The sequence below is a fragment of the Schistocerca serialis genome, chromosome 2 (genome assembly GCF_023864345.2).
Source record: "Schistocerca serialis cubense isolate TAMUIC-IGC-003099 chromosome 2, iqSchSeri2.2, whole genome shotgun sequence".
Lineage (NCBI taxonomy): Eukaryota > Metazoa > Arthropoda > Insecta > Orthoptera > Acrididae > Schistocerca > Schistocerca serialis.
The window spans coordinates 1,102,099,227-1,102,124,811 of record NC_064639.1 but is presented as its reverse complement, the minus strand read 5'-3'; the positions used below and the strand labels follow the sequence as shown (position 1 = coordinate 1,102,124,811).

At 42.3% G+C, this 25,585-nt stretch overlaps 1 protein-coding gene across 1 annotated transcript in view; it reads right to left on the bottom strand.

Annotated features, from left to right (window-relative positions):
- Positions 1-6,748: 6,748 nt before the first annotated feature.
- The window catches only part of LOC126456645 (uncharacterized), a 32,180-nt gene continuing 13,343 nt past the window's right edge, over positions 6,749-25,585 (bottom strand). Inside the window, exons 3-4 of the mRNA XM_050092389.1 lie at positions 15,424-15,535; positions 6,749-6,967 (exon numbers count right to left, since the gene is read on the bottom strand). Coding sequence (XP_049948346.1) covers positions 6,749-6,967; positions 15,424-15,535 — 331 coding nt within the window. The remainder of the gene's footprint in view (positions 6,968-15,423; positions 15,536-25,585) is intronic.

Sequence of the window (25,585 nt, the reverse complement as noted above, 5' to 3'; positions counted from 1 at the left end):
TTCTGTGCAATTGCATCACGTACCATAGTATCTGAATAAGGGAGGCCACATTGACACTCAAAAGCACAATTCCTCGTAAGGCCTTGCAAGGGTGCAACCCACTCCCGATTAGTCTGACCGGCCGTACGTTTTGTACGAAAGAACGTATACCGTTTGGCAACAACTTTGACTGATTCTTTGGAATATGCATCTAATGCAGACAAAATTTCGTCGTAGGACAGAGTTGCTACGTCACGTCGGGGAAACAATTTGACTATCACACGGTACGTGGACACGCCGACACACGATAATAAGAAAGGCTGCCGCTCGTTGCCTTGAATTCTGTAGGTGGCGAGATGGAATCCAAATTGGCGTGACCACTCTGTCCAGCTTTCCAGTGCCGCATCAAAAGGACGAAAAGGTGGTGCAACTGCGTGTTGTGGCTGCGTGAGCGGTGGAGCGGCGGCCGCCGCATCGTTTTGCAGTGCCCGTTGACCCTGGACGAGCTGTCCAAGGGCATCCAGTAAGGCCTGCGTCTGCTGATTCTGTAAGCGATAAAATTCGGACAGTACATCTGGAGATTGTGGCGAAGCCATTACACAAGTAAATCAGTCTGTAGAGATACGAACGCAAAATCCTCGTCGTCAAACTGTTGTGACTTGGCAAGACAGTCAAGCCACTATCAGATAGCCGAAAGGCACGCGTTTAAGCTCACGCAGGCTGGCGTGAGGTCTGGAACAGTTAAAGGAGTTGAGTCTAGTAAAAAAGGTACGTAGCTTCTGGAATACTTAACTTTAATCCATAATTGGTGAACATCGGTCTGACGGTACATGCATCACAAGATAAATAGCAAATGATAATGGCGCCTTGCTAGGTCGTAGCAAATGACGTAGCTGAAGGCTATGCTAACTAGCGTCTCGGCAAATGAGAGCTTAATTTGTCAGTGAACCATCGCTAACAAAGTCGGCTGTACAACTAGGTCGAGTGCTAGGACGTCTCTCTAGACCTGCCGTGTGGCGGCGCTCGGTCTGCAGTCACTGACAGTGGCGACACGCGGGTCCGACGTATACTAACGGACCGCGGCCGATTTAAAGGCTACCACCTAGCAAGTGTGGTGTCTGGCGGTGACACCACAGAAACATTTCTAGAATCACTTTGTTCTCTGTCTGCCTTGTTTGTTTGTCTGTCTCTCTGTCTGTCCGTCCGACTGTTCAGAATCATTTTTCTTAGAAGCGGATAAACGTATCTAAGGCCAAATGTATGTCACATAATAAGGTCTATGGTCCCTTAGAAGTGCAAAAAGTGTAAGCACCTAAATAAATGCAGTCAACAATACGATCATTCATGTTACACACCCTGATACTCGCTAACTCACTCCTAAAAATCTATAGGATATTTTCTGTTCACATAGAACCATGAAATTTGACAAGAAGCAACGTTTCATTGTACAAGGAAAAGAAAAATGTGAAAAGTGTTAATATTAATTGTCTACATCTACATCTACATCGACGTCTACGTCTACGTGATTATTCTGCTATTCACAATAAAGTGCCTGGCAGAGGGTTCAATGAACCGCCTTCAAGCTGTCTCTCTACCGATCCACTCTCGGGCAGCGCGCGGGAAAAACGAGCACTTAAATTTTTCTGTGCGAGCCCTGCTTTCTCTTATTCTATCGTGATGATCATTTCTCTCTCTGTAGGTGGGTGCCAACGATTTGTTATTGCAATCGGAGGAGAAAACTGGTGATTGAAATTTCATGAGAAGGTCAAGCCGCAACGAAAAACGCCTTAGCTTTAATGATTGCCACTCCAATTCACGTATCATATCTGTGGCACTATCTCCCCTATTTTGCGATAATACAAAACGAGGAGCCCTTCTTTGATCTTTTTCAATGTCATCCTACAGTCCCGCCCGATGCGGATCACACCCCGCACAGCAATACTCCAGAATAGGGCGGCTGGTTCAAATGGCTCTGAGCACTATGCGACTTTACATCTGATGTCATCAGTCCCCTAGAACTTAGAACTACTTAAACCTTAGTAACCTATGGACATCACACAGATCCATGCCCCAGGCAAAATTCGAACCTGCGACCGAAGCAGTCGCACCGTCCCGGACTGAAACGCCTAGAACCACTCGGCCACCGCGGTCGGCAGAGTAGGGCGGATAAGAGTGGTGTAAGCATTCTCTTAAGTACACCTGTTGCACCTTCTAACTGTTCTGAAATTGAATGGCAGTCTTTGCTCTACCCACAACATTATCTATGTGATGGTTCCAATCTAGGTCACTTGTATCTAAATGATTTTGCAATTCGTTTTGGTCATCTGATGACTTTACAAGACGGTCAGTGTCACCATCATCTGCAAACAATCTAAGACGGCTACTCAGTTTGTCACCTATGTCGTTCATATAGAGCAGGAACGATAGAGGACCTATGACACTTCCTTGGGGAAGGCCGGATACTTTTTCTGTTTTACTCGATGACTTTCCGTCTATTACTACGAACTGTGACCTTTCTAACAGGAAATCACGAATCCAGTGCGACAAGTGACGCGATACTCCGTAGGCACGCAGTTTGGTTAGAAGACGCTTGTGAGGAACGGTGTCGAAAGCCTTCTGGAAAACTAAAAATATGGAATCAATGTGACATTGCCTCTCGACAGCGGTCATTACTTCATGAGTATAAAGAGCTAGTTGCGTTTCACAAGAACGATGTTTTCTGAATCCGTGCTGACTATGTGTCAATATATCGTTTTCTGCGAGGTAATTCACAATGTTCGAACACAGTATATGTTCCAATACCCTACTGCAATTCGGCGTTAGTGATATGGGCTTATAATTCAGCGGATTACTCCTATTTCCCTTTTTGGGTATTGGTCTGACTTGAGAAATTTTCTAGTCCTTAGGTACGGAACTTTCCGTGTGCGAGCGGTTGTATATACTTGCAAAAGATGGGGCTATTGTACCAGCATACTCTGAGAGGAACCTGACTGATATGCAATCTGGACAGGAAGTCTTGCCTTTATTAAGTGATTTAAGCTGCTGTGCGACACCGAGGATATCTATTTCTATGTTTCTCATCTTGGCAGTTGTTATTGATTGGAATTCAGGACTATTTACTTCGTCTTCTTTGGCGAAGGAGTTTCGGAGAACGTGTCTAATAACTCTGCTTTAGTGACACTGTAGTCAGTGACTTCATCGTTGTTATCGTGCAGTGCAGCTATTGATTGCATCTTACCACTGGTGAGCTTTATGTACGACCAGAATCTCTTTGGGTTTTCTCCCAGATTCCGAGACAGAGTTTCGTTGCGGAAATAATTAAAAGCATCTTCCAATGAAGTACGTTCTATATTTCGAACTACTGCAAAACTTTACCAATCTTGGGGATTCTGCGTTCTTTTAAATTTGGCATGCTTCTTTCGTTGCTTCTGCAAAAGCCCTCTGACCCGTTTTGTTTGCCATGGGGGATTATTGCCATAACTTACGCTCGCCCGATTAGCTGTGCGGTCTAACACACTGCTTTACGGGCGGGAAGTCGCACAGGTCCCCGGCATGAATCCACCCGGCGGATTAGGGTACAGTTCCGGTGTGCCGGTCAGCATGTGCATGTTTTTTAAGGCGGTTTTCCATCTACCTCGGCGAATGCGGGCTGGTCCCCCTTATTCCGCCTCAGTTACTCTGTGTCGACGATTGCTGCGCAATCTCTGTCTCCACGTAGACGCACACCACAATTACTCTATCACGCAAACTTTTGGGGTTACAATCGTCTGGTGTGAGAGGTTTCCTGGGGGTCCACTGGGGCCGAACCACACAATAACCCTGGGTTCGGTACTGGGCGGCGGTGGGGTGAGTGGACTGTTGTAGCCTGTTGCGGGGTTGTGAACCACTGATGGCTGCTGTGGGGACGAAGCCTCTCCGTCGTTTCTAGGTCCCCAGATCAATAGAATAGAATACCATCACTTATTAATTTATGTGACACATATCTCTGAATTACCGTCGATGCTTTCTTTTTGAAATCATTCCACATCTTTTCCGATCAGATCGGAAGGAGTGGAGACTGTCTCTTAAAAAGGCGTTAAGAACATTTTTATTAGCTTTTTTAAATAGATGTTCTTTGCGTTTCTTTTTGATGGTAGTGGGTGTTACGGTATTCATCCTATCAGCAACTGCCTTGTGGTCGCTACCCGTGTATTCGTCATGATACTCCCTATTTGTCCACGATTTTCTGAGAAAGCATTCAGTACAATTTCGGATGATGTTTTATGCCTGCCGCCGGCTTTAATCTTATAATTTTTTCAGCATATCGAGAGTAGATTGAGGTCACTACAGACTATAATCGTATGAGTGGGGTATCTATTTGAAACGAGACTCAAGTTTTCTTTGAACCGTTCAGCAATTATATCTTCTGAGTCGGGCGGTCGGTAAAACGATCAAATTAACAGTTTTGTCCGATTGTCAAGTATAGCCTCTACCCATGCTATTTCGCAGGAACTTCAATTTCACTACAAGGTAAACTGCTTCTGACAGCAATAAATACTCCACCACCAACTGTATTTAATCTATCCTTTCTGAACACTGTTAGGTCGTTTGAAAAAATGTCGGCTGAACTTATTTTCGGCTTTAGCCAGCTTTCCTAACCTACAACTATTTGATCTTCAGTGCTTACTGTTAGGGTTCCTAGCTCTGGTTCTTTCCCAACACAGCTATGACAATTTACAACTCCAATACCTATCGTTCATACAACTAACGTACTGTGTTTTACCTGCCCCCTTTTAGACGAACGCCTTCCTGTGGTTTCCTGAGACCCTGTAACGTAAAAAAAAAAAAAAAAAAACCGTCCTGTCCATTCCACACAGCCTCCGCTACCCGTGTAACAGCTTCCTGTGTGTAGTGGGTTCCTGACCTGTTAAGCGGAGCCTGGAAACCCACCACCCGATGGCGCAAGTCAAGGAATCTGCAGCCTACACGGTCAGAGAACCGCCTGAGCCTCTGGTTCAGACCCTCCACTCGGCTCTGCACCAAAGGACCACAGGCGGTTCTGTCGATGATGCTGGAGATGGTGAGCTCTGCCTTAGTCTCGCAAGCAAAACTGGCAGTCTTCACCATTCCCGCTAGCAGCCCGAAACCAGAGAGAATCTACTCCGATCCTAGGCGACACACGTCGTTGGCACCGACGTGAGCCGCCACCTGTAGTTGGGTGCACCCTGTACTCTTCACGGCATCCGGAACCACTCTTTCCACATCCAAAATGACTCACCCCCGTATGCACACAGAGTGCACACTGGCTTCCTTCCCCTCCTTGGCAGCCATGTTCCTCAGGGGCCCCATTACGCACCCAACATTGGAGCTCCCAACTACCAGCAAATATGTAAAAATATGTAATAAACGAACAGCGTACTCGCCTTATTAGCATCAGGAACTCGCATTACTCTCTCACTGACGGTTTGACCGACACTCTGATTGTCGTTTTTTATCTGACTTTCTATCCATCTGTTAATATTCCCCATATTCAGAAATTACAAAAGCAAGTGTGGAATTGCATAGAAAATTTAGACCTAAAATTAAACGATTCTAAATTTGGAATTTCTGAGACCTATATCTTGCCAGTATTGATAGCGATAATACGCAAAAATTGTAGATATTCTCGTTTCCCAGATGAATGAACTATCGATTACATAATTAAGTTTGTATGGAAACGTGAGAACGCGAGTCCCAGTCGCACATCGCAGGTTTTTAAATAATAACAAATCCTCTTGAAGTTCACAATTTACTACTGACTCAGCGATCTTGATAGGCGAAAACGCAAATTCTGTCAGTGAAGGAATTCACTCACCACACTGAACAACATGTTATGTACATATTACCTGCAATAGTAAAACAGAAAATTGTCTAGTTATTAGGTTTGACGAATCTCTTCAGTTCCGTTGAATAGTTCCAGACAAGTATTGAAAACTCTGGTTATGACAGCTAAAGTAGACATCTCAGTGAAATGCATGAGCTTGTCAGTATCTTTTAATGTCCATACTAGGCCTATGACAAGGAAACCGACGTGATTTCCTCTCTCTCTGTCTTCATCAGTATATGAACCTCTGAACGTCGGATCATATTTCGCCAGGGATCATAGTTCTAGAGACGATCTATTCAGCATGTAATCTGCCGGTTCGTATCGTGCAGTTGTAATAAGACTGACTGAATTTCCTGATTGGATCTGGAAAAGACTCCGTTTGTGTTTTACATTTCTTTAGAACTACGAGTGAAAATCATTCAGTTCTTATACACATTAGATCGACAGAGGACTTGTAATATGCTGAGGTATTCTGAGGTTGTAGGTGACCAGGGAGAAGGGACCGGGAGGTGTAAGGCAGCGTTTTTCTCTGGATCGTGTTTTGATTAGTCTACAGCTGCTCGACATTAGTCAGTGGTATTTTTCATGAGATTGTTTAACTTCTTTTCCTGATGCTAAAGAGAGGTTAATTTACTCCACACCTGCAACTGAAGGGACTCTGTTTTCCATAATTGCAATTTGTTATACGATCAGAAAGCAATCCATCAATTTATCATATTATTAGGAATACACGTTTATGTGTGACTTCGACGTACTGTGAATTAATAATGTCCAAATTTAGTTGTTTTTTTATTTGTCATGTTCTCATACAACCATATACCTGAACATCATCATCTCAGTTTTGAAGTCATTTCATTCGAAGTGACGCGTCCAGAAAACCGAGAACATTTCTGTTTGATAATGCACAAACTGTAAACGGCAAACTTACGGGCAAAGCTTCGTGACACCAACAGCACAAAACAAATCAGTCAGTGTTTTCCTCTGAATAGCTAAGTAACTGTTGGCTACATTTTTAAAAGGACATATCACATTTCCCAAGAGCATCTCCTTGGCCTTGTTCAATCCGGCTGGGACGACGACATCGAGGACTTTGTTGAGGAGGTCTCCAAAAGGGCCATCACCGATTAGACCTTCCAGATGAAACTGCAAAATAATAAAGCAAAATCTCATGACTGTCGGTATTCTTCTCTATGAAGAATAGAAAAAGTAGTAAAAACAAATAATTTGTTGGTATACTGGCTCCATCTTAAATTCATATTTTTGAAAATGAAAACGTGGCCCAAGTAGGCCGTATTCTGCTTGTTATCCGTGTGATAGTCTAATTTCAATCATGGGTCGTTTTCAAGCACATATCTTAAGCTTCGTGCTTTATTTAAAGATCAAATACCTCGCAGGTACATGTAGACACCTACACAACGTATTTCTGTGTATATGTGGCACAAAATTAATACAATAATGTGTATGATTACATCCATGATTATGTCTCATCAGTCAATATGCCAACGAATGGACGTAATCATGCACACTATTGTATTTTTGTGTGACACATATCCACAGAAGTACGATATATACGTGTCCACATACACCAGCTATTTGTCAGAATGTGGTTGTTGTTGTTGTGGTCTTCAGTCCAGCCGGCCTGAGTGACCGAGCGGTTCTAGGCGCTACAGTCTGGAACCGCGCGACCGCTACGGTTGCAGGTTCAAATCCTGTCTCGGGCGTGGATGTGTGTGATGTCCTAAGGTTAGTTAGGTGTAAGTAGTTCTAAGTTCTAGGGGACTGATGACCACAACAGTTAAGTCCCATAGTGCTCAGAGCCATTTGAACCATTTTTTCTTCAGTCCAGAGACTGGTTTGATGCAGCTCTCCATGCTACTCCATCCTGTGCAAGCTTGTTCATCTTCCAGTACCTACTGCAACCTACACCCGTCTGAATCTGCTTAGTGTATTCATCTCTTGGTCTCCCTCTACGATTTTTACCCTTCACGCTGCCCTCCAATACTAAATCGGTGATCCTTTGATGCCTGAGAATATGTCCTACCAACCGATCCCTTCTTCTAGTCAAGTTGTGTCACAAATTTCTCTTCTCCCCAATTCTATTCAGTACCTCCTCATTAGTTATGTGATCTACCTATCTAATCTTCAGCATTCTTCTGTAGCACCACATTTCGAAAGCTCCTGTTTTCTTCTTGTCTAGACTATTTGTCACCCACATTTCACTTCCATACGTGGCTACACTCCATACAAATACTTTCAGAAGCGACTTCCTGACGCTTAAATCTATACTCGATGTTAACAAATTTCTCTTCTTCAGAAACGCTTTCCTTGCCATTGCCAGTCTACATTTTATATCCTCTCTACTTCGAACATCAAATAGCAAAACTCACTTACTACCTTAAGTGTCTGATTTCCTAATCTAACTCCCTTAACATCACCCGACTAATTCGACTACATTCTATTATCCTCGTTCTGAATGTGGTATGAAGTGTGAAGCTTTTATATATCTGCTAAGAAATAACTTGGCTGAAATCGGCTAACTGCACGAATAATAAACAGAATACAGCCTACTTGGCCCATGTTTTCATTTTCAAACCAGTTGATGCTGTAAGCACCCGCAAAAATAAAATATCAAATTCATTATTTGGAAAAAAAACGAAATTAACGCCAATATTCATCAAAATGGTTTCGAGTCATCATAAACTTAAACGTCCTTCGATGAAATTTTACACCACTGAGCGCAAAGAAGCTGTTTTAGTTTATTAGATTTGCTGGACAGTTGTTCCAAATGTGCATCAACGGCTCAACAGTATGCTCTTACAGTCAGTTTACCGAAAATGTACTGACCAAATCGGTTGTTGAACGTCCGGCCCCGTGAAATGGAAACATCGTCACGTGATGTAACATTCCTGCGCACATGAAAGAACATGAAAATGATTTCGCAGATCTTAACAGTTACTTTCCCCTTCGGTATGACATAAATGCCATTGGAAACTACATGACCACCAAGGCAACTGCATAATCTCCATTAAATTTTTATTTTTGAAGAAGATCATCGTTTGTTCACACATCATCATGTTTTGCAGCACGGGAAAACTGAAAATTAAACTCACAGGGGCCAAGTTAGGTGCCAAGTTAGGTGATTAGGTTGTAGGGATTCCAGTACTAAAACTACTGAAATGTTTTCTCTTACCTCACATGCTTTAAGACAACCATTCTGTCACAGATGTCTTATTTAAGCTTTCTGTATTGAGATATTCTCGTTGTCATTGTTAAGCCTAGACCAATATGAACCTTTGCTGTCGTTTTCGTAGCAGTGACCTTCTCATTAAAGTCAGTGATTCTGTTCATTGCGCTCTAGTCTCAGTCAGTAAGTATAGTTTTTCCTCCACTAGCCGACAAGTTTTCCTCACTAACTTCAGATTCTGCCCTTTGAATTCTTGCCACCTACCTTGTTTAATGAGAATTCCTGGTGTAATAACTTGCGTCTTATAGTTTCCATTTCTTAACATATAAGGTATAATTTGTTATCATTTCATTATCCTGTTAGTTGCGACAATATGGGAATTATTTCTGGCCTCTCACCATTACGTAGACGTTTTCTGAAATTGCAGCTTTCCCAAGCACGCGAAAAACGGAAATGATCTGATGACAGTATGCTGATCGAGTACACGTCGAAAAAGTTTCTTTACGTCTAATCCAGACAACCTAAGTAGCACGTGCGTCTATTCATGAACTGAAAGATAACAAACTGCAGCCGAAACATATACGAGTCTTAGTTAACGTTCACTCTGTGTAGTGATTTTGCGTTACGGTAATTATAAATACATGATATCCTTTTCAGGAATTAGTTCATTTAGGCTCTGTATGCCCATCTTTGTAGAGGTGGTTGCGGGACTCGGCTGTTCGATAGAGGATGTCAAATTAAATACTTTTCAGCCATCGATTTTCAACTTTATTTTGTTTGGCAACCAGTTTCAGGGTTTTACTATGCCATCTTCAGGCCGCTGACCAACGTGTAGGAAGAATCTACCTCGGTTGTGGCCAAAATAGGGGCGAGCAATATTAGTATTAGCAGATATTTGCTACAGTGATCCCTTCAACCATTCTTTAGTTCATTTAGTTTATTCACTCGAGTCTTGAACGGCTCTCTGTATGGAATGAGTCGCTACCCTTCTATGGGACTGCAAGAACTGTCGTTAAGCGGACCGTTCGGATTTCCGTCTCTTGGCGAACCGTTATGTGAGCTGCAGTGGAGCTTGTGTACTTGATTCTGAACTCTGCTGTTTCTCAGCGCGGCTGATTCACAATGATTCATATCAGTAGACTTAACGTACTCCACCATCTTTCGCAAGTTTAAAAATTGTTCTTCGTTATCAGCGAAATGGAGAGCAATTAATAAAATTGAAGTAAAAATTCAGCTCTCATAGATTTGTAACGCGCCGTTTGTTACGTCCAGATGCCTTCGTTCCAAAAGAATTTGCGGATGTTGTCATGGATGCATCAGTAAAGTGGGGCACACACCATCTGCGACGACCGTACATCTCGTAGAGCTGACGAGACTGTAACACAACGCCACGATCACGACACACTAGTGCCGCAGAAGTCGTCCAAAGTTGGCATGGGCGTCCGCAGAAATTTGTCGAAGAGGGAGAAAAATTCTAAAATTACCTTTTTTCGACGTATTAGAAAACAGGTCGTGCCCCAAGCACTAAGTTTGACAGGTAGTATACAGAACGAATTAGATGTCAAACTGTAACGTCCCCTTAGAAAAATTTATGAATGACTGTGCTGATGAACCTCTTACATTATTTGATTTTCAAACAGCTGAGCAGAACTGAACGTACTCAGACATTTCTCTTTTATTCTCATCATCACTAAACTAACACACAATATTTTAAGCGCAACGCAATCCGACTTTCAATAATCCCTACAAAAGAATGGCCCTGACTAACATTAACCTATACCTTTCACAAATCACTTACCTCACAAAAATCTTCGTTACTCGAACTACTGCAATACAGCGAGCGCCACTACTGCCAGCTAAATAAAAGATTTAAACTACTGAAGGGACTAACTACTGATAGGCATAGTTAACAAATGAAAGATTTTGATAGCGAACAAACAATGTATTTACCTTAATAGTGTTCAAAAGTCATAATATATCTATCAGTCCATGATATCCAGTATTACAAATTTACTCTTTCTGATGGACACACGTCCAGATCGTTCGCTCTCAAAATTCTGCCATCTCTCTCCCCACATCCACCACTGCTGGCGGCTCACCTCCAACTGCGCAACGCTATGCGCTGTTAACAGCCAACTGCCCGACGCTACAATAGCCAACAACAATGCAAACCAGCCACAGACTGCACACAGCACAGCCAGTGATTTTCATACAGAGCGCTACGTGGCGTTACCAGTATAAAAACCCAAACAGCCTACTTACAAAACGAATGATAAGTATCAGTCTAGCTCTTTTAACGTAGATTAATTTCATACCTAAACGGTGTGCATATTTCAGTAATGTACGAAATTTTTTAGTATTCTTGATATACATATTGTGTCGTTTGATGTGACGTGTGATCTTTGGCTCTGTACAGTGGCGCCTCCTGTGTGCAAAGCAGAGGAGATAGCGAAGAGTGGCCGCGAGCGGCGTCGGTCGTGAATCTACGAACAGGAAGGACCTGAGGTAACAGCAAACCGACTGATGCAGTTGGCGGTGTTATTGCACTGTACACGACGTGGGATGGTGCAGTGACATCACTGTTTACAATGGTACTTGCAGCAGACAGTTGGTTTCCATCCGTTCCAGAATTCGGATTATCGCCAGCATTCTCAACAGGACCCTGGCGCATCTATCTGAGAATACTCGAATTTTCAGGAGCGAATGTGTTGTCCGTAGATGCTCTCTACTCAACGAAACATAGAATGCGAGCTGTACTTTCTTACTGTTATCAACTGTGGACTCCTTATTTGTAGACTGTGTTTCAGGTGGCTTAACTCCCCGCAGATTCTGGACTTGGACTTGGAACTGTCATTGTGTTCCGAAGTTTAGTTTCTAGACTCCTGGTGTTTTGGCTCAGGCAAGTGAACTAGAGCGGATGGCAGCCACTTCCATTTTGACTTGGTTACAGTCACTACGGACGCTACTAAGTGGCCACTGGGGTCAGTGCCGATGGAGCTTGTTCCTGCTGTGAGTAGGACGTGGCCCATTTGTAGAAAGAGGTCTGTTGGCCGGACATTTATAGGGGTGGTTTGTACGTGTTACAGTGTTACATTACTTTCTAATCTGAACAAGTATTTGTTGTTATTACTATACGTGACAGGTTATATAACACTGATGTTGTCTTGGAGTTTTGAAGGTTAAGTGGAGTTCCATATGTTATTTTATATAGTGTTCCCTTGGGTTGATTTACTTCTACATGCCAGGTAAGCCTTAAACTCTGAGCTAGGAGGGTGTTCTTTAAAGCCATGTTCTCAAGCACATTCTCATCATTTTATGAAGTATGATTTGGTTAATCACTAGCCTGCTGTCTTTCCTTAAAACTCCGAACATGGAGTACGTTATTGAGATAAGAACTACTTTAATTACGTGGAGGAATTTTACTGTCAAATGTGCGAAAGCGTAGTGGGTCTACGGATTATAACCTTTTGTCGTATCCAAATTCTAATGTGACCTAGTTTGTAGGTCATCAGAATATCCGTTATGTGTAATGTTTTGTGAGTGGTTACGAACGACTCTAAGTACTGGCTGAAAGAAAGTGCTTTCAAAGGATTGAAACAAGCCATTGTTGCAGACAATTCATTAAAATATGCCGCTGCAAAATTTTAATTACTTAATGTTAAGCACTTATTCTGCACTTTATTAACCCAGTTCTCACTCCAGCTGCCAAACTGTGGTACAGTATAGATGCTACGTTTTCTTTTTAACAGTCTACTGCTTTTATTATCGTATTATTAAGCTTACTGTTATACTGCTTGACAAAAAATGAAGCACCCAGAAGGGGAGAAACACACGAAATGAAACTTTACTATTAGGGAGTGTATGTGATATTATTGCAGTTATTTAAAAATCGACTCAAATTTGCAAAGAACTTGGCAGCATGAGCACACTCATTAATATGACGTTACATCTTCTCTGGATTGGATGCATTTTGGGGAATGATGACAGGCACTTACACTGCTGCCACATTTGTGTTGTTCTGAGAGTTCAAATAATTTTCCTCTTATTTACGTAAAGATATTATTTCACATCGCTGCGGTTTAGTGTGCTCAGATGAGTTAAAATAATGCTTTAACTAGATGTTTATTGATGCTTGATGTATTATTTTGGAACATTTGTTAAGTGAAATGTTTCTCTGTTTTCTGATTCTTCTAACAGTCTCTCAATTCCTGTTATACTTTGTTGAATTGATTTTGAGACAGAGCCACGTGATTTTTGTCAGGGTGTACGCAGTGTTACAATTTAAATCACATTAATATTCATCAAATTTGAAATGCTAAACGTTTATTCCTCATTATCTTGTACTGTCATAAATAATTTGATTCGTATGAGTTTTTGAAATTTAACGTATTTAAAAAATTCGGAATAACCGTGGGAAATAACAAGCAAACTTGGTGTTCCACATATACGAGCACGTCCGTAAAAAGGATTTAGGAAATATGTGTGTTTATAAGGGAGCTAACTGTATTTTGTCCTACCCCTGTGCTTTAAATACATTCAACTGGCGTTACAGACTGGCACCCGATTTGATCGACGTAAAATGCGTGCCTAGAGTTGGTGTGTTTGTGTTTTGATTGAATTTGAAGTCACTGGCGATATACTGAAATGCGGCGCCACCGAATAGCTTACTTACACTCCTGGAAATTGAAATAAGAACACCGTGAATTCATTGTCCCAGGAAGGGGAAACTTTATTGACACATTCCTGGGGTCAGATACATCACATGACCACACTGACAGAACCACAGGCACATAGACACAGGCAACAGAGCATGCACAATGTCGGCACTAGTACAGTGTATATCCACCTTTCGCAGCAATGCAGGCTGCTATTCTCCCACGGAGACGATCGTAGAGATGCTGGATGTAGTCCTGTGGAACGGCTTGCCATGCCTTTTCCACCTGGCGCCTCAGTTGGACCAGCGTTCGTGCTGGACGTGCAGACCGCGTGAGACGACGCTTCATCCAGTCCCAAACATGCTCAAAGGGGGACAGATCCGGAGATCTTGCTGGCCAGGGTAGTTGACTTACACCTTCTAGAGCACGTTGGGTGGCACGGGATACATGCGGACGTGCATTGTCCTGTTGGAACAGCAAGTTCCCTTGCCGGTCTAGGAATGGTAGAACGATGGGTTCGATGACGGTTTGGATGTACCGTGCACTATTCAGTGTCCCCTCGACGATCACCAGTGGTGTACGGCCAGTGTAGGAGATCGCTCCCCACACCATGATGCCGGGTGTTGGCCCTGTGTGCCTCGGTCGTATGCAGTCCTGATTGTGGCGCCCACCTGCACGGCGCCAAACACGCATACGACCATCATTGGCACCAAGGCAGAAGCGACTCTCATCGCTGAAGACGACACGTCTCCATTCGTCCCTCCATTCACGCCTGTCGCGACACCACTGGAGGCGGGCTGCACGATGTTGGGGCGTGAGCGGAAAACGGCCTAACGGTGTGCGGGACCGTAGCCCAGCTTCATGGAGACGGTTGCGAATGGTCCTCGCCGATACTCCAGGAGCAACAGTGTTCCTAATTTGCTGGGAAGTGGCGGTGCGGTCACCTACGGCACTGCGTAGGATCCTACGGTCTTGGCGTGCTTCCGTGCGTCGCTGCGGTCCGGTCCCAGGTCGACGGGCACGTGCACCTCCCGCCGACCACTGGCGACAACATCGATGTACTGTGGAGACCTCACGCCCCACATGTTGAGCAATTCGGCGGTACGTCCACCCGGCCTCCCGCATGCCCACTATACGCCCTCGCTCAAAGTCCGTCAACTGCACATACGGTTCACGTCCACGCTGTCGTGGCATGCTACCAGTGTTAAAGACTGCGATGGAGCTCCATATGCCACGGCAAACTGGCTGACACTGACGGCGGCGGTGCACAAATGCTGCGCAGCTAGCGCCATTCGACGGCCAACACCGCGGTTCCTGGTGTGTCCGCTGTGCCGTGCGTGTGATCATTGCTTGTACAGCCCTCTCGCAGTGTCCGGAGCAAGTATGGTGGGTCTGACACACCGGTGTCAATGTGTTCTTTTTTCCATTTCCAGGAGTATATATATATATATATATATATATATATATATATATATATATATATATATATATATGGAGCACTGTTGATGTTGATATATACAAAAGAAAAAGATTTCTCAGTGTCTTCACGCAACAGACGGATCAACATCAACAGTGCCCCAAGCGCTCACTCTTTTCGCTCTTGCAGAGAATAGGGTATTTAATCCATGACACTGACATATTACCTAGTGCAGCGTATCCCTCTGTCTATATTTCTGCTACCCTTGCCGCCTAGATTAAGCTGAGGAAAGACTCTCGCATCGCCAGGATTTTACGCAGCTGCCACCTCACGTGACACTTACCTCAGCACCGCCAACATTGTAGTCAAGGGCAACACACTCCAAAAAGAGTGTAGAGTCATTGTGGACACCAGCATCCAATTCCAGGTATATAGATGTGTCGAGAAGAGAAAATCTGAAAAAGATACACCAAAAACCTATTATACCCTTGTTTACTGATGTCAGTCAGACGAACTGTGATGTTCTTCAAACATTTAGCAACAGTGTGTCGTAGATCAGTACAGCTTACAATGCTGCACTCTAGTTTTAGCAACATAGCAATTTGAAAGATTTCTTTTAGGCAGACCCTTATTCATTTAACTGGGGTAGCTTGCAGATAATGAGTTAAGATCGCAGCAATACATTTTAATGAATCATTAGCGTTCTGAATGTCAGATGTTCGCCGCTTTACCTCTGAAGATGTCTCCCGCAGTCCGAGATGAAACGTTAGGGGAAAGTTTTATGCATTAACCACTGCCTCAGCCCGGAAGTTTTAAGTGAAAACATATAATTTCACGTTGTTTTGCTCACTCTTCATGTTAACACTTCGTATTGGAGAATTATTTTAAAAGTAGTTTCAGAATATGTAACTCTTTACGAATAGATGTATCAAGTCAATATAAGCAGTTTATTTCTTTGTTTCTTTGTGTAAGTTCATGTGGCCTGAATGAGGGCATGTTACTGTCGTGCACTGTATAAATGATTACAGTCTTTCATCTAAAATATTATGTGACATTTGTGCCATAACGCAAAATTCATTGATATGCTTAGTGAGCATGCGAATAAGTTCTTTGTCTCAGTACTTCATATGTAAGAAGGCCTTGAGAAATTTAATTCCGAGAGCAAAAATGGTTCTCTTTCGGAGTGCGTAAGGGGGTCTCTCGTGCTTTCAAGCCAACCTACGAATAATTTTTACTTAAGTAATTGTGGGAGAAATGGTAGCTGTTTATTACCCACGTGCGCAATGCGACGTAATCAAGTCTAATTCATATTAGAAACCCTTAGATACAGGAGGGCATATATCACTTCATTTATAAAAAAAATAACAATTTAAATCGTTTCTTATGTCAGAGATATATTCTGTGAATTACTGATTTCATTTGATATGATTTCAACAATCCTACAAAAACTACGAATATGTTACCTTTATAAAGTTATTTACAATCACCTTTCCACAAAATTTAGAAATATTTACATAAAACTGGTGTAAATTAGAATTGAATACTTCCTTCACTAGTAATGAAAATGCTATGACTATTGGTTTATAATTGTGATATATCTGTTCTTCAGCTTCATACTTGGCGAGAAGAGATGTGTTATTAGTGAGTCATGTGGAGTTGTCTGTAAGAGAGAGACATGTTAGTGCAATCGTAGGGAGTTGTATTTCTGTGAAAGGTGGTTTAGAATTGCGAAACCGTTTGCTTGTTTACTATGAAAACTACAGAAGACAAAAACTTATGGAAATACTTATTATTTACGAGCAGGAACCACTTTGATTATCCACATTAGACTTGTAGGTATTTGCATCGAACTAGTAAAACGTGTGCCAATAATCATGCCTCCAAAGAGACAACAAAGTCAACATAAAGCTAGTTAAGTATCCGATTTTCAAACTTATAAGCTGTGGTTATGACTGCTTTCAATTTTACGCAAATTGACAAATAAGCTGATTCGTCATTGGAAAGACAGCCTCTATTGAAAGAGTATATCACAGTAAATAGCACCTGTATTTGGGGAGACACCTTTAGGTATAGTTTATTTGTAGATATACATTTAATTTTTATACTATAATTGACAAATTTATTCTAATTTGCGGTTACTGTATAATTAAATGGAAATGGAAATCTGGAGACATATGTTTCAGTACTACAGATGACTGATGCGGTTTTGTTTTAGCCAGTATTCGTGTATTGCTTTCAGCCTACTGTTCCAGGCTAGCAAGATTAGAAGTAAGTAGTGAATTATCCTCATATTCTCCATAATTGTTATGAGATTTCACATGTGGTCGGATATGAAACAATTAAAGCAGAAACAGGGAAGAGTCTGACGTTGTCTGGTATTTGGTTTGGTTACAGAGCAGCGGAAGAATTCAGTTGTAACTCAAAGTTTTATGATTAACCATATCTGGAAGACCGCATGATAATTTTTTTCGGTGGTAAAGAGCGTATATTACATTGTGCACAGTTGTGTAGTGTATAAATTATCAGCTGAATTTTGATGTTAAATTATTTCTGGAGATAGAAATGTGTTTCCTGATGCCGTTAGCTGTTTGACGAATAGTGCAGTAGGTTAAATTTCTTTAAAGGATTCAGATTGGATTCCAGATAGAAGATCTTTTAGTCAGCTGCAACATTAAGTATTAGTTAGGTGGAACACATAAGTATTATATCAGATGCAATGTCAATTAACAGGCACATTCGTTATCATCTAGAAGAGACTCAAATCACTTTCTGCAAACAACTATCACGTTGACTCACTGAGTAAGGTGGCGAAGGGGGTTAGAGTGGGGTGTTAATCTTTCTACAAAAAATCCAGATTTCGTTGTTAAGTGTTTCCTTATGTAAATTGATGATTCCTTTATGAAGCACAATCGCAACATTTCCCCAACCTTGCCACTGAAAGAACTGGTAAAGTGGGTAGCATACTGGACCTCGTATTCTAGAGGACGACGGTTCATATCCTCGTCTGGCCAGCCAGTTTTGGGTATGTTGTGATTTCACTAAACAGCTCCAGGAAAATTCCGGGATGGTTCCTTTGAGAAAGGGCACGGGCGACTTCTTCCCCATCCATTCGTAATAATAGCTTGTGCTTGATGTCTAATGATGCCGCTATCGACGGAACGTTAAACTCTAATGTTTCTTCATTCTTTCTTTCCCGTCTTTATTATGTCGGTTCCCCAATTCCTGATGTACTTCGCTATCATCAACGTCATAGACTAATTTCTAGCTCCGATGGGAAGAGGGAGAGAAATCCTATCTACATTCATTGGAGGGACCAGACCACCAATGGGGCCAGTTGCTGGAAAAAGATTTGAACCTAGCTTCTTCAGAATTCAGATATATTTATGTCATTCAGCTAGACACTAAAATGAAAACAGCTAACGCCTTTTCAATTTTAATCCTACTTACTGAACCTAGATTGCTGTGGAAGACGATTGGAACGCCGATGAACTATACGGTTTTCTGAAACAGTCGGTTAAGGAAGCAGTGGAGGAGGGAAAAGGGAGAGAAGAGAGTGAATGACCACAGAGTTGTTGTTGGGTGTGCTTGAGGAAACGAAGAAACTGCATCAGATGTAGTTGAGCTCTGGGTTATGTAAAAAAGGGCTAAGAAATGAACAATAAAGTGTAAAGATGAAATATGAGAAACAATAGGTGGGTAAACAGAGCAATCACTTTTATATAGAAGATCAGCGGAGGTGTGGGGGATGATTAGGAAGATGAAAATGGCTAGCAATCGTGCACCTACAATACAGCGTATACCTGTTGGAAAGTGGAAAAAGAAATTAAGGGGTAAAAAAGAGGCCAGTTGGTAGAAGAATACAAAATAAACAGCACATTGTGTAATACAGAACCTGTGCTAGAGAAGGAGTGAAAGAGATGATGAAAAAGGCAAGACATGTAAAGGAAAGTAGTAGGAAGGACTGTGATAAAATTGTGGGAATATAGGCCCCCTCAAATGGCGAGATTTATATCTAAATTGATCAATCAGATTGTAGGGGGAGTGCAAACGTCAAGAGAGTGATCTATATCATACATATCTGCTATTTGTAAAAAAGGTAACAAGAGCCACCATCATTAGTCAAACCACAAAAATAAACAAGTTGGGAGAAGGAGAGCTAAATCTTGGATTCCAGCACCAAATAGGAGGCGCTGCCTTAATCAGTTTTGAAATTTGTGCTCTGCCACTTAACCAATCTTATCTGATAAACAGCCAAAGATTTTAATGTTCAGCTGTAATTGTGTAAATCAGTATCCTACGTGTACTAATATACCGATAGGGTTCGCATGCTATGGATAAAGATGAATGGAGAACCTGCCTCCTGAATAAGTTAAAATTGTAAGGCATTAGGGATATTGCACAGCAATATATTTTTAAGCATTTAGTTTTCGGAACTTTCACAGTTACATGTTCTGCTCACTGCTGTCTCTAAAACACGTAATTCGAAAAATTTTAAAACTATAGTTTTTTAAAACTACGGGAACGACTGAAAATTTGTTAAAAAAACTAATAAAATAGCACGAACACGTTTCTTACGAAGTCACTCAAGAGGTTAGCTTAGCCCATTAGCCGGCCACTGTGGCTGAGCGGTTCTAGGCACTTCAGTCTGGAAACGCGCTGCTGCTACGGTCGCAGGTTCGAATCCTGCCTCGGGCATGGATGTGTGTGATGTCCTTAGGTTAGTTAGGTTTAAGTAGTTCTAAGTGTAGGAGACTGATGACTTCAGATGTTAAGTGCCGTAGTGCTCAGAGCCATTTGAACCATTTTGAGCCCATTAAAGAGCTGGCCCCATATTAGGAACGGTTTTTGGTGGCGATTGACGTAGTTCGTCTCCACAATGCATTCCGGACTTACTTTAGAGGATTGATATGCGGGACCTAGGATACCACTTCTGATGATGAATCCCTTACCCCGCGAGAAATCGACGTGCGAAAGTAGTTCGATGCAGTCAAGCGTGGTCATGAATCTAGAGGATGTCAGCAGCAACTGTATCTTTGACAAATCGCTCATGTATTCTGTCGTACACATCAAATATCTTTAACATAGCAATTCAGAAAACCGCAGAATCAGTGACAAATGTAATATCTGCAGAAAGTTGTCGTGTTGATATAGTTGCATGCCATCGTGTAGTTGCAGCAGAAATCGCTCTGCTATGGAGTCATTAGAATAGGATATTTGACTGTTTCCTGGATATCGTCTTAAATGGTTAATTATGTCATTTTGCACTCATGCCGTGCTCTTTTCCTTCTTAAACTTCAGTGTTCTTTTGTGAAAACGGAAATGAAATTTAAATAATTTGAAAACCCGAAAGGCCGCTAAAACACTCTATTACAGTCATGTGATGCCTTTGACGTCACTGGTTAGCTCGCTGCTCATATTGTCGTAAAGGTAATTAACAGTGATGTCTTGTTTTGGAATTTACTTTTCGGAAAATGGAGTACTAACTGTGTGTAATACCACACTGTATGAATAGTTCCACGAAAACTCTTGAAAAATTGTTTTTGAGTGTTTCAGAGAATGCAAAGATGCGTAAAAATCGGTTGCACTCTACCGGCAAATTGCCACTATGTCGATGCCCCAGTCCCCGTACTTAATTAAAAATGGCTTGCACTCTGAAGTTAACATTAATTTACCTCAGAGATACGCTTTCCCGCTATTACAAAGAAGATAAGTGTCCGTCGCCGGAATTACTCTCTTAGTAAAAATTGTCCTTATACCTGATAGGTTGCACGCCATTGATTCCTCAGTTAATATAGCTGTGAACTGTCGAGTATTAAAAATTGATACCCATTGGTCATTGGTTCGAATCTAGCCTGCAACAATATTTTAGCTTATTTAGAAAACAAATAGATAGTTCTTTCATATGAAAACCAGATCACAATTACAAAAACTTCACCACACCCATTGGAAAATAAGTATTATTGTACTTTCCTTGGCGTTAACACGAGCATAGATTTGCAACAGCTGTTCACACAAGTCACATTCAAAAAGATATATCCTAGCTGCTCTGACCAAAAACTTTTTACTTTTTTAGAAACAATGTTTCTTTATCTTCATACTGTCCAGCTACGATCCTTGTTGTTTAAGCTTTTGAAGTTTCATCATCTTAAAGAAGATGAACTTTGCTTCAGACACTGACATTTATTTACACTCACGAACCGCACAGCCCTTACGTTTGCGTTAACTGCCTGTTGTACATGGTTTACATCTCTCCGCATTCAAAACCTCACCGTCCTATACCTCGTTGTAGTGTGAGAGTATGGTGATACCTACAATGGAAAGCCAATGAAATTGGTACACCTGCCTGATATCGTCCAGAGCCGCAGCGAGCACACAGAAGTGCCGCGATATTAATTCCCAGACGATAAATGTAAACATTTCCGAGAAAAAGGCGTTCAATGTGACGATCTGGCATTACGTCATTACGAAGACAAATAACGAAGACGTAAGGTTTTCTACGGTTTTTGCTACACATTAACACTTCTCGCACTTTCTCGTGTAATGTGGCTGCAATACCTCCTTTCATGCTAAATATTAAGATCGTCGGTCAAATGCAAGTCACCAAAAGCGCCCAATAATTGAATTTTCCATAAGTAAACCATGACCTGTACTAATCCTTACTTGTCGATTGCACCAACTTAGATGCTTGTACTTTGTACAGAGTGGTGCGCACGCATACGTCTGCACGCGACATTAATTCCCAGACGATAAATGTAAACGTTTCCGTGAGAAAGCCGTCAAATGTGACGATCTGGCATCACGCCATTACGAAGACAAACGAAGAAACTGGGCGGTTTTCTTCGGTATTTACTAAACAATAACACTTCTCGCACTTTCTGGTGTAATGTGGCTGCCATACCTCGGTTCATGCTAATTCTTAAGATCCCAGGTCAAATGCAAGAACCAAAACTGCCAATAATCAAATTTTCCAGAACTAAAACATGACTTGTACTACTCCTTACTTGTCGATTGCATGAACTTAGATGCTTCTACTTTGTAAAGTGTGGAGCGCACGCGTAACTCTGCATGCGACATTAATTCCCAGACGATAAATGTAAACGTTTGCAAGAGAAACCCGTCCAATGTGACGATCTGGCATTACGTCATTACGAACACAAATGACGAAAACGTAAGGTTTTCTTCGGTTCTACACATTAACACTTCTCGCACTTTCTCGTGTAATGTGGCTGCCATACCTCGGTTCATGCTAAATCTTAAGATCCTAGATCAAATGCAAGGCACCAAAAGCGGCCCATAATTGAATTTTCCATAACTAAAAAATGACCTGTACTACTCCTTACTTGTCGATTGCATCAACTTAGATGCTTCTACTTCGTACAGAGTGGTGCGTCTCCATGCCTCGGCGCGCGACATTAATTCCCAGACGATAAATGCACCTCGACGTGGCGTGGACTCTACTAACTTCTGAAGTACTGCTGGAGGGAATTGACACCATGAATCCTGCACGGCTGTCAATAAATCCGTAAGAGTACGAGTGGGTGGATATCTCTTCTGAACAGCACGTTGCAAGGCATCCGAGGTATGTTCAATATTGTTTATAACTGGAGAGTTTGGTGGTCAGCGGAAGTGTTTAATGTCAGAAGAATGTTCCTGGAGCCACTCTGTAGCAATTCTGGACATGTGGGGTGTCGCATTGTCCTTCTGGAATTGCACAAGTTAGAAAGCACAGTGGACATGAATGGATGCAGGTGACAGCTGTCAGAGTCGTGTCTAGACGTATCAGGGGTTCCATATCACTCCAACTGCACAGAAACACACCATTACAGAGCCTCCACCAGCTTCGACAGTACCCTGTTGACACGCAGGGTCCATGGGTTCATGAGACTCTCTCCATACCTCAACACATCCATTCACTCGATACAATTTGAAACGAGACTCCTCCGACCAGGCAACATGTTTCCAGTCATCGACAGTCCAATGTCGGTGTGGACGGGCCCAGGTGAGGCGTAAAGCTTTGCGTCGTGCAGTCATCATGGGTACTCGAGTGGACCTTCACTCTGATACTTGTTGATGGCCCAGCATTTAAATCTGCAACAATTTGTGGAAGGGTTGCACATCTGTCACGTTGAACGATTCTCTTCAGTCGTCTTGGCTCTAAGCACTATGGGACTTAACATCTGAGGTCATCAGTCCCCTGGACTTAGAACTGCTTAAACCTAACTAACCTGAGGACACCACACACATCCATGCCCGACGCAGGAGTCGAACCTGCGACCGTAGCAGCAGCGCTGTTCCGGACTGAAGCGCCTAAAACCGCTCGGCCACAGCGACCGGCGGTCGCGTTCTTGCGAGATCTTTTACCGGTCGCAGTGATGTTGGAGACTTGATGTTTTACCGGATTCCTGATATTCATGGTACACTCATGAAATGGACGTATGGAAAAATCCCTACTTCATCGCTACCTCGGAGATACTGTCTCCCTTCGCTCGTGTGCGGACTGTAACAATAAGTTCAGACTCACTTAAATATCGACAACCTGCTATTGTAGCAGCAGTAACCGTTCTAACAACTGCGCCAGACACTTATTGCCTTATATAAGCGTTGACGACCGAGGCGCCGTATTTTGCCTGTTTACATATCTCTGTATTTGAATACGCATGCCTATACCAGTTTCTTTGGCGCTTCAGTATATATACAGTACACCTCATCATCGAAACAACTGCTTCAATGAAATCTTGCTAAGGCTGTTTTCATGTTTCGTGTAACGCGTTTACAAATTTATGACCTTCCCAGGATTCAATATGTGTTCTTCCTATCCGTAGACAAATTAATTATCCGTTGCATCACAGACCGGGCGCTTACAGTGTACCTCTGCTCAGTTTCCTGTATAGCGGAAATCATTAAAATTTGCCAAAACTAATTTTATTGCGCTTTATGTCATATTTCACAACTGACAGTCAACAGTCTATACGTAAAATAGGTAGGCATGTGCAAAAGTTCCACAATTTCTTAGTTCTGAGCGCGTTTAATGGTGTTACAGGGGGCAGGGAGAAGATATCCGTCCTTGCACATATTGCCGCTCTAAATGAGAGGAGCATAAACGCATCAATTTTCCTAAGGTTTCCGCTATCAGGGTTCACAAAATTCCTTCCTGTCGTTGGTTGAAAGTTCTAAATGCGTTGTCCGTCATTGCATAGCTAAACTATTTGCAGAAAAAGTGCCTAAGGATCTGACATACGTATAGGTTCGTCGTACTCATAGTCTATGACGTCACGAGAGCTTCAGCCAGTAACAAGAGTTTCTTCAGTCACATGACCAAATCTTGAAATTTAATGATTTTCAAACTTTAATTACACAAAAATAAGAAATATTTTGTAAGAATATTGACCGTAAATGTGATTTGAGTAATATAATCACCCCGAACAGCTACAATCCAAGCCATACTTTTAACGTAGGAAAATAGCCTATTATTTAGCCCGGTATCAGTCTGTGATCAACGTTTTCTCTGCCTTCGGACGGTGGCTAAAACCTTGATGTGAGATGTAGTGGACTGGCCCGACAGCCAATCCACTATGACTGGTAGCCGAAAGGCACGCGTTAAGCTCACGCAGACTGGCGTGAGGTCTGCAACAGTTAAGGGAATTTTTAGTAGCAAATAAAGTACGTAGTTGATGTAATACTTAACTTTAATCCATAATTGGAGAACATCGGTCTGACGGTACAGGCATCACAAGTTTCTACTGATAATGGCGCCTTGCCAGGTCGTAGCAAATGACGTAGCTGAAGGCTATGCTAACTATCGTCTCGGCAAATGAGAGCGTAATTGTCAGTGAACCATTCCTTGCAACGTCGGCTGTACAACTGGGGCGAGTGCTAGGAAGTCTCTCTAGACCTGCCGTGTGGTGGCGCTCGGTCTGCAATCACTGACAGTGGCGACACGCGGGTCCGACGTATACTAATGGACCGCGGCCGATTTAAAGGCTACCACCTAGCAAGTGTGGTGTCTGGCGGTGACACCACATGAGACTTCGTTGCACATTCAATACCATTTGTATCTCCCACGCAGCAAAATGTCCGGTGGTTATATCATGTGAAACGTGGTCGATGAAGCTATCTTCAGTGTAAAATTCACCGAAAGATTACTTTCGTTTCGCAATGCAAATGAAAATGTGGCTGAACGAGGCATCAAGTAATCGCGTCATGCAGTTTAGATTTTTGGGGGAAATAATGACGGCCATTCACCGTGAGGTTCGCCTACGGCCTTTCCACTTTCCGTCACTATAAGGAACCTTCGGACACTAGAAAATAAAGGAAATTTCGTTTACTTGGGTTCTCTCTCTCTCTCTTCTTCTTCATATCTCGGTGGTAATGGTTTTCAAATAAGCTGATGTCCCACTGCAAGCTGAAAAAGTACCAGCATCATGTAGCTTACTTGTGACAAGCTTTGATAGAACTGGTCCTGTATTTTGGTGCTACTGTTCTGATCGGTGAGTCATTCGATCGTG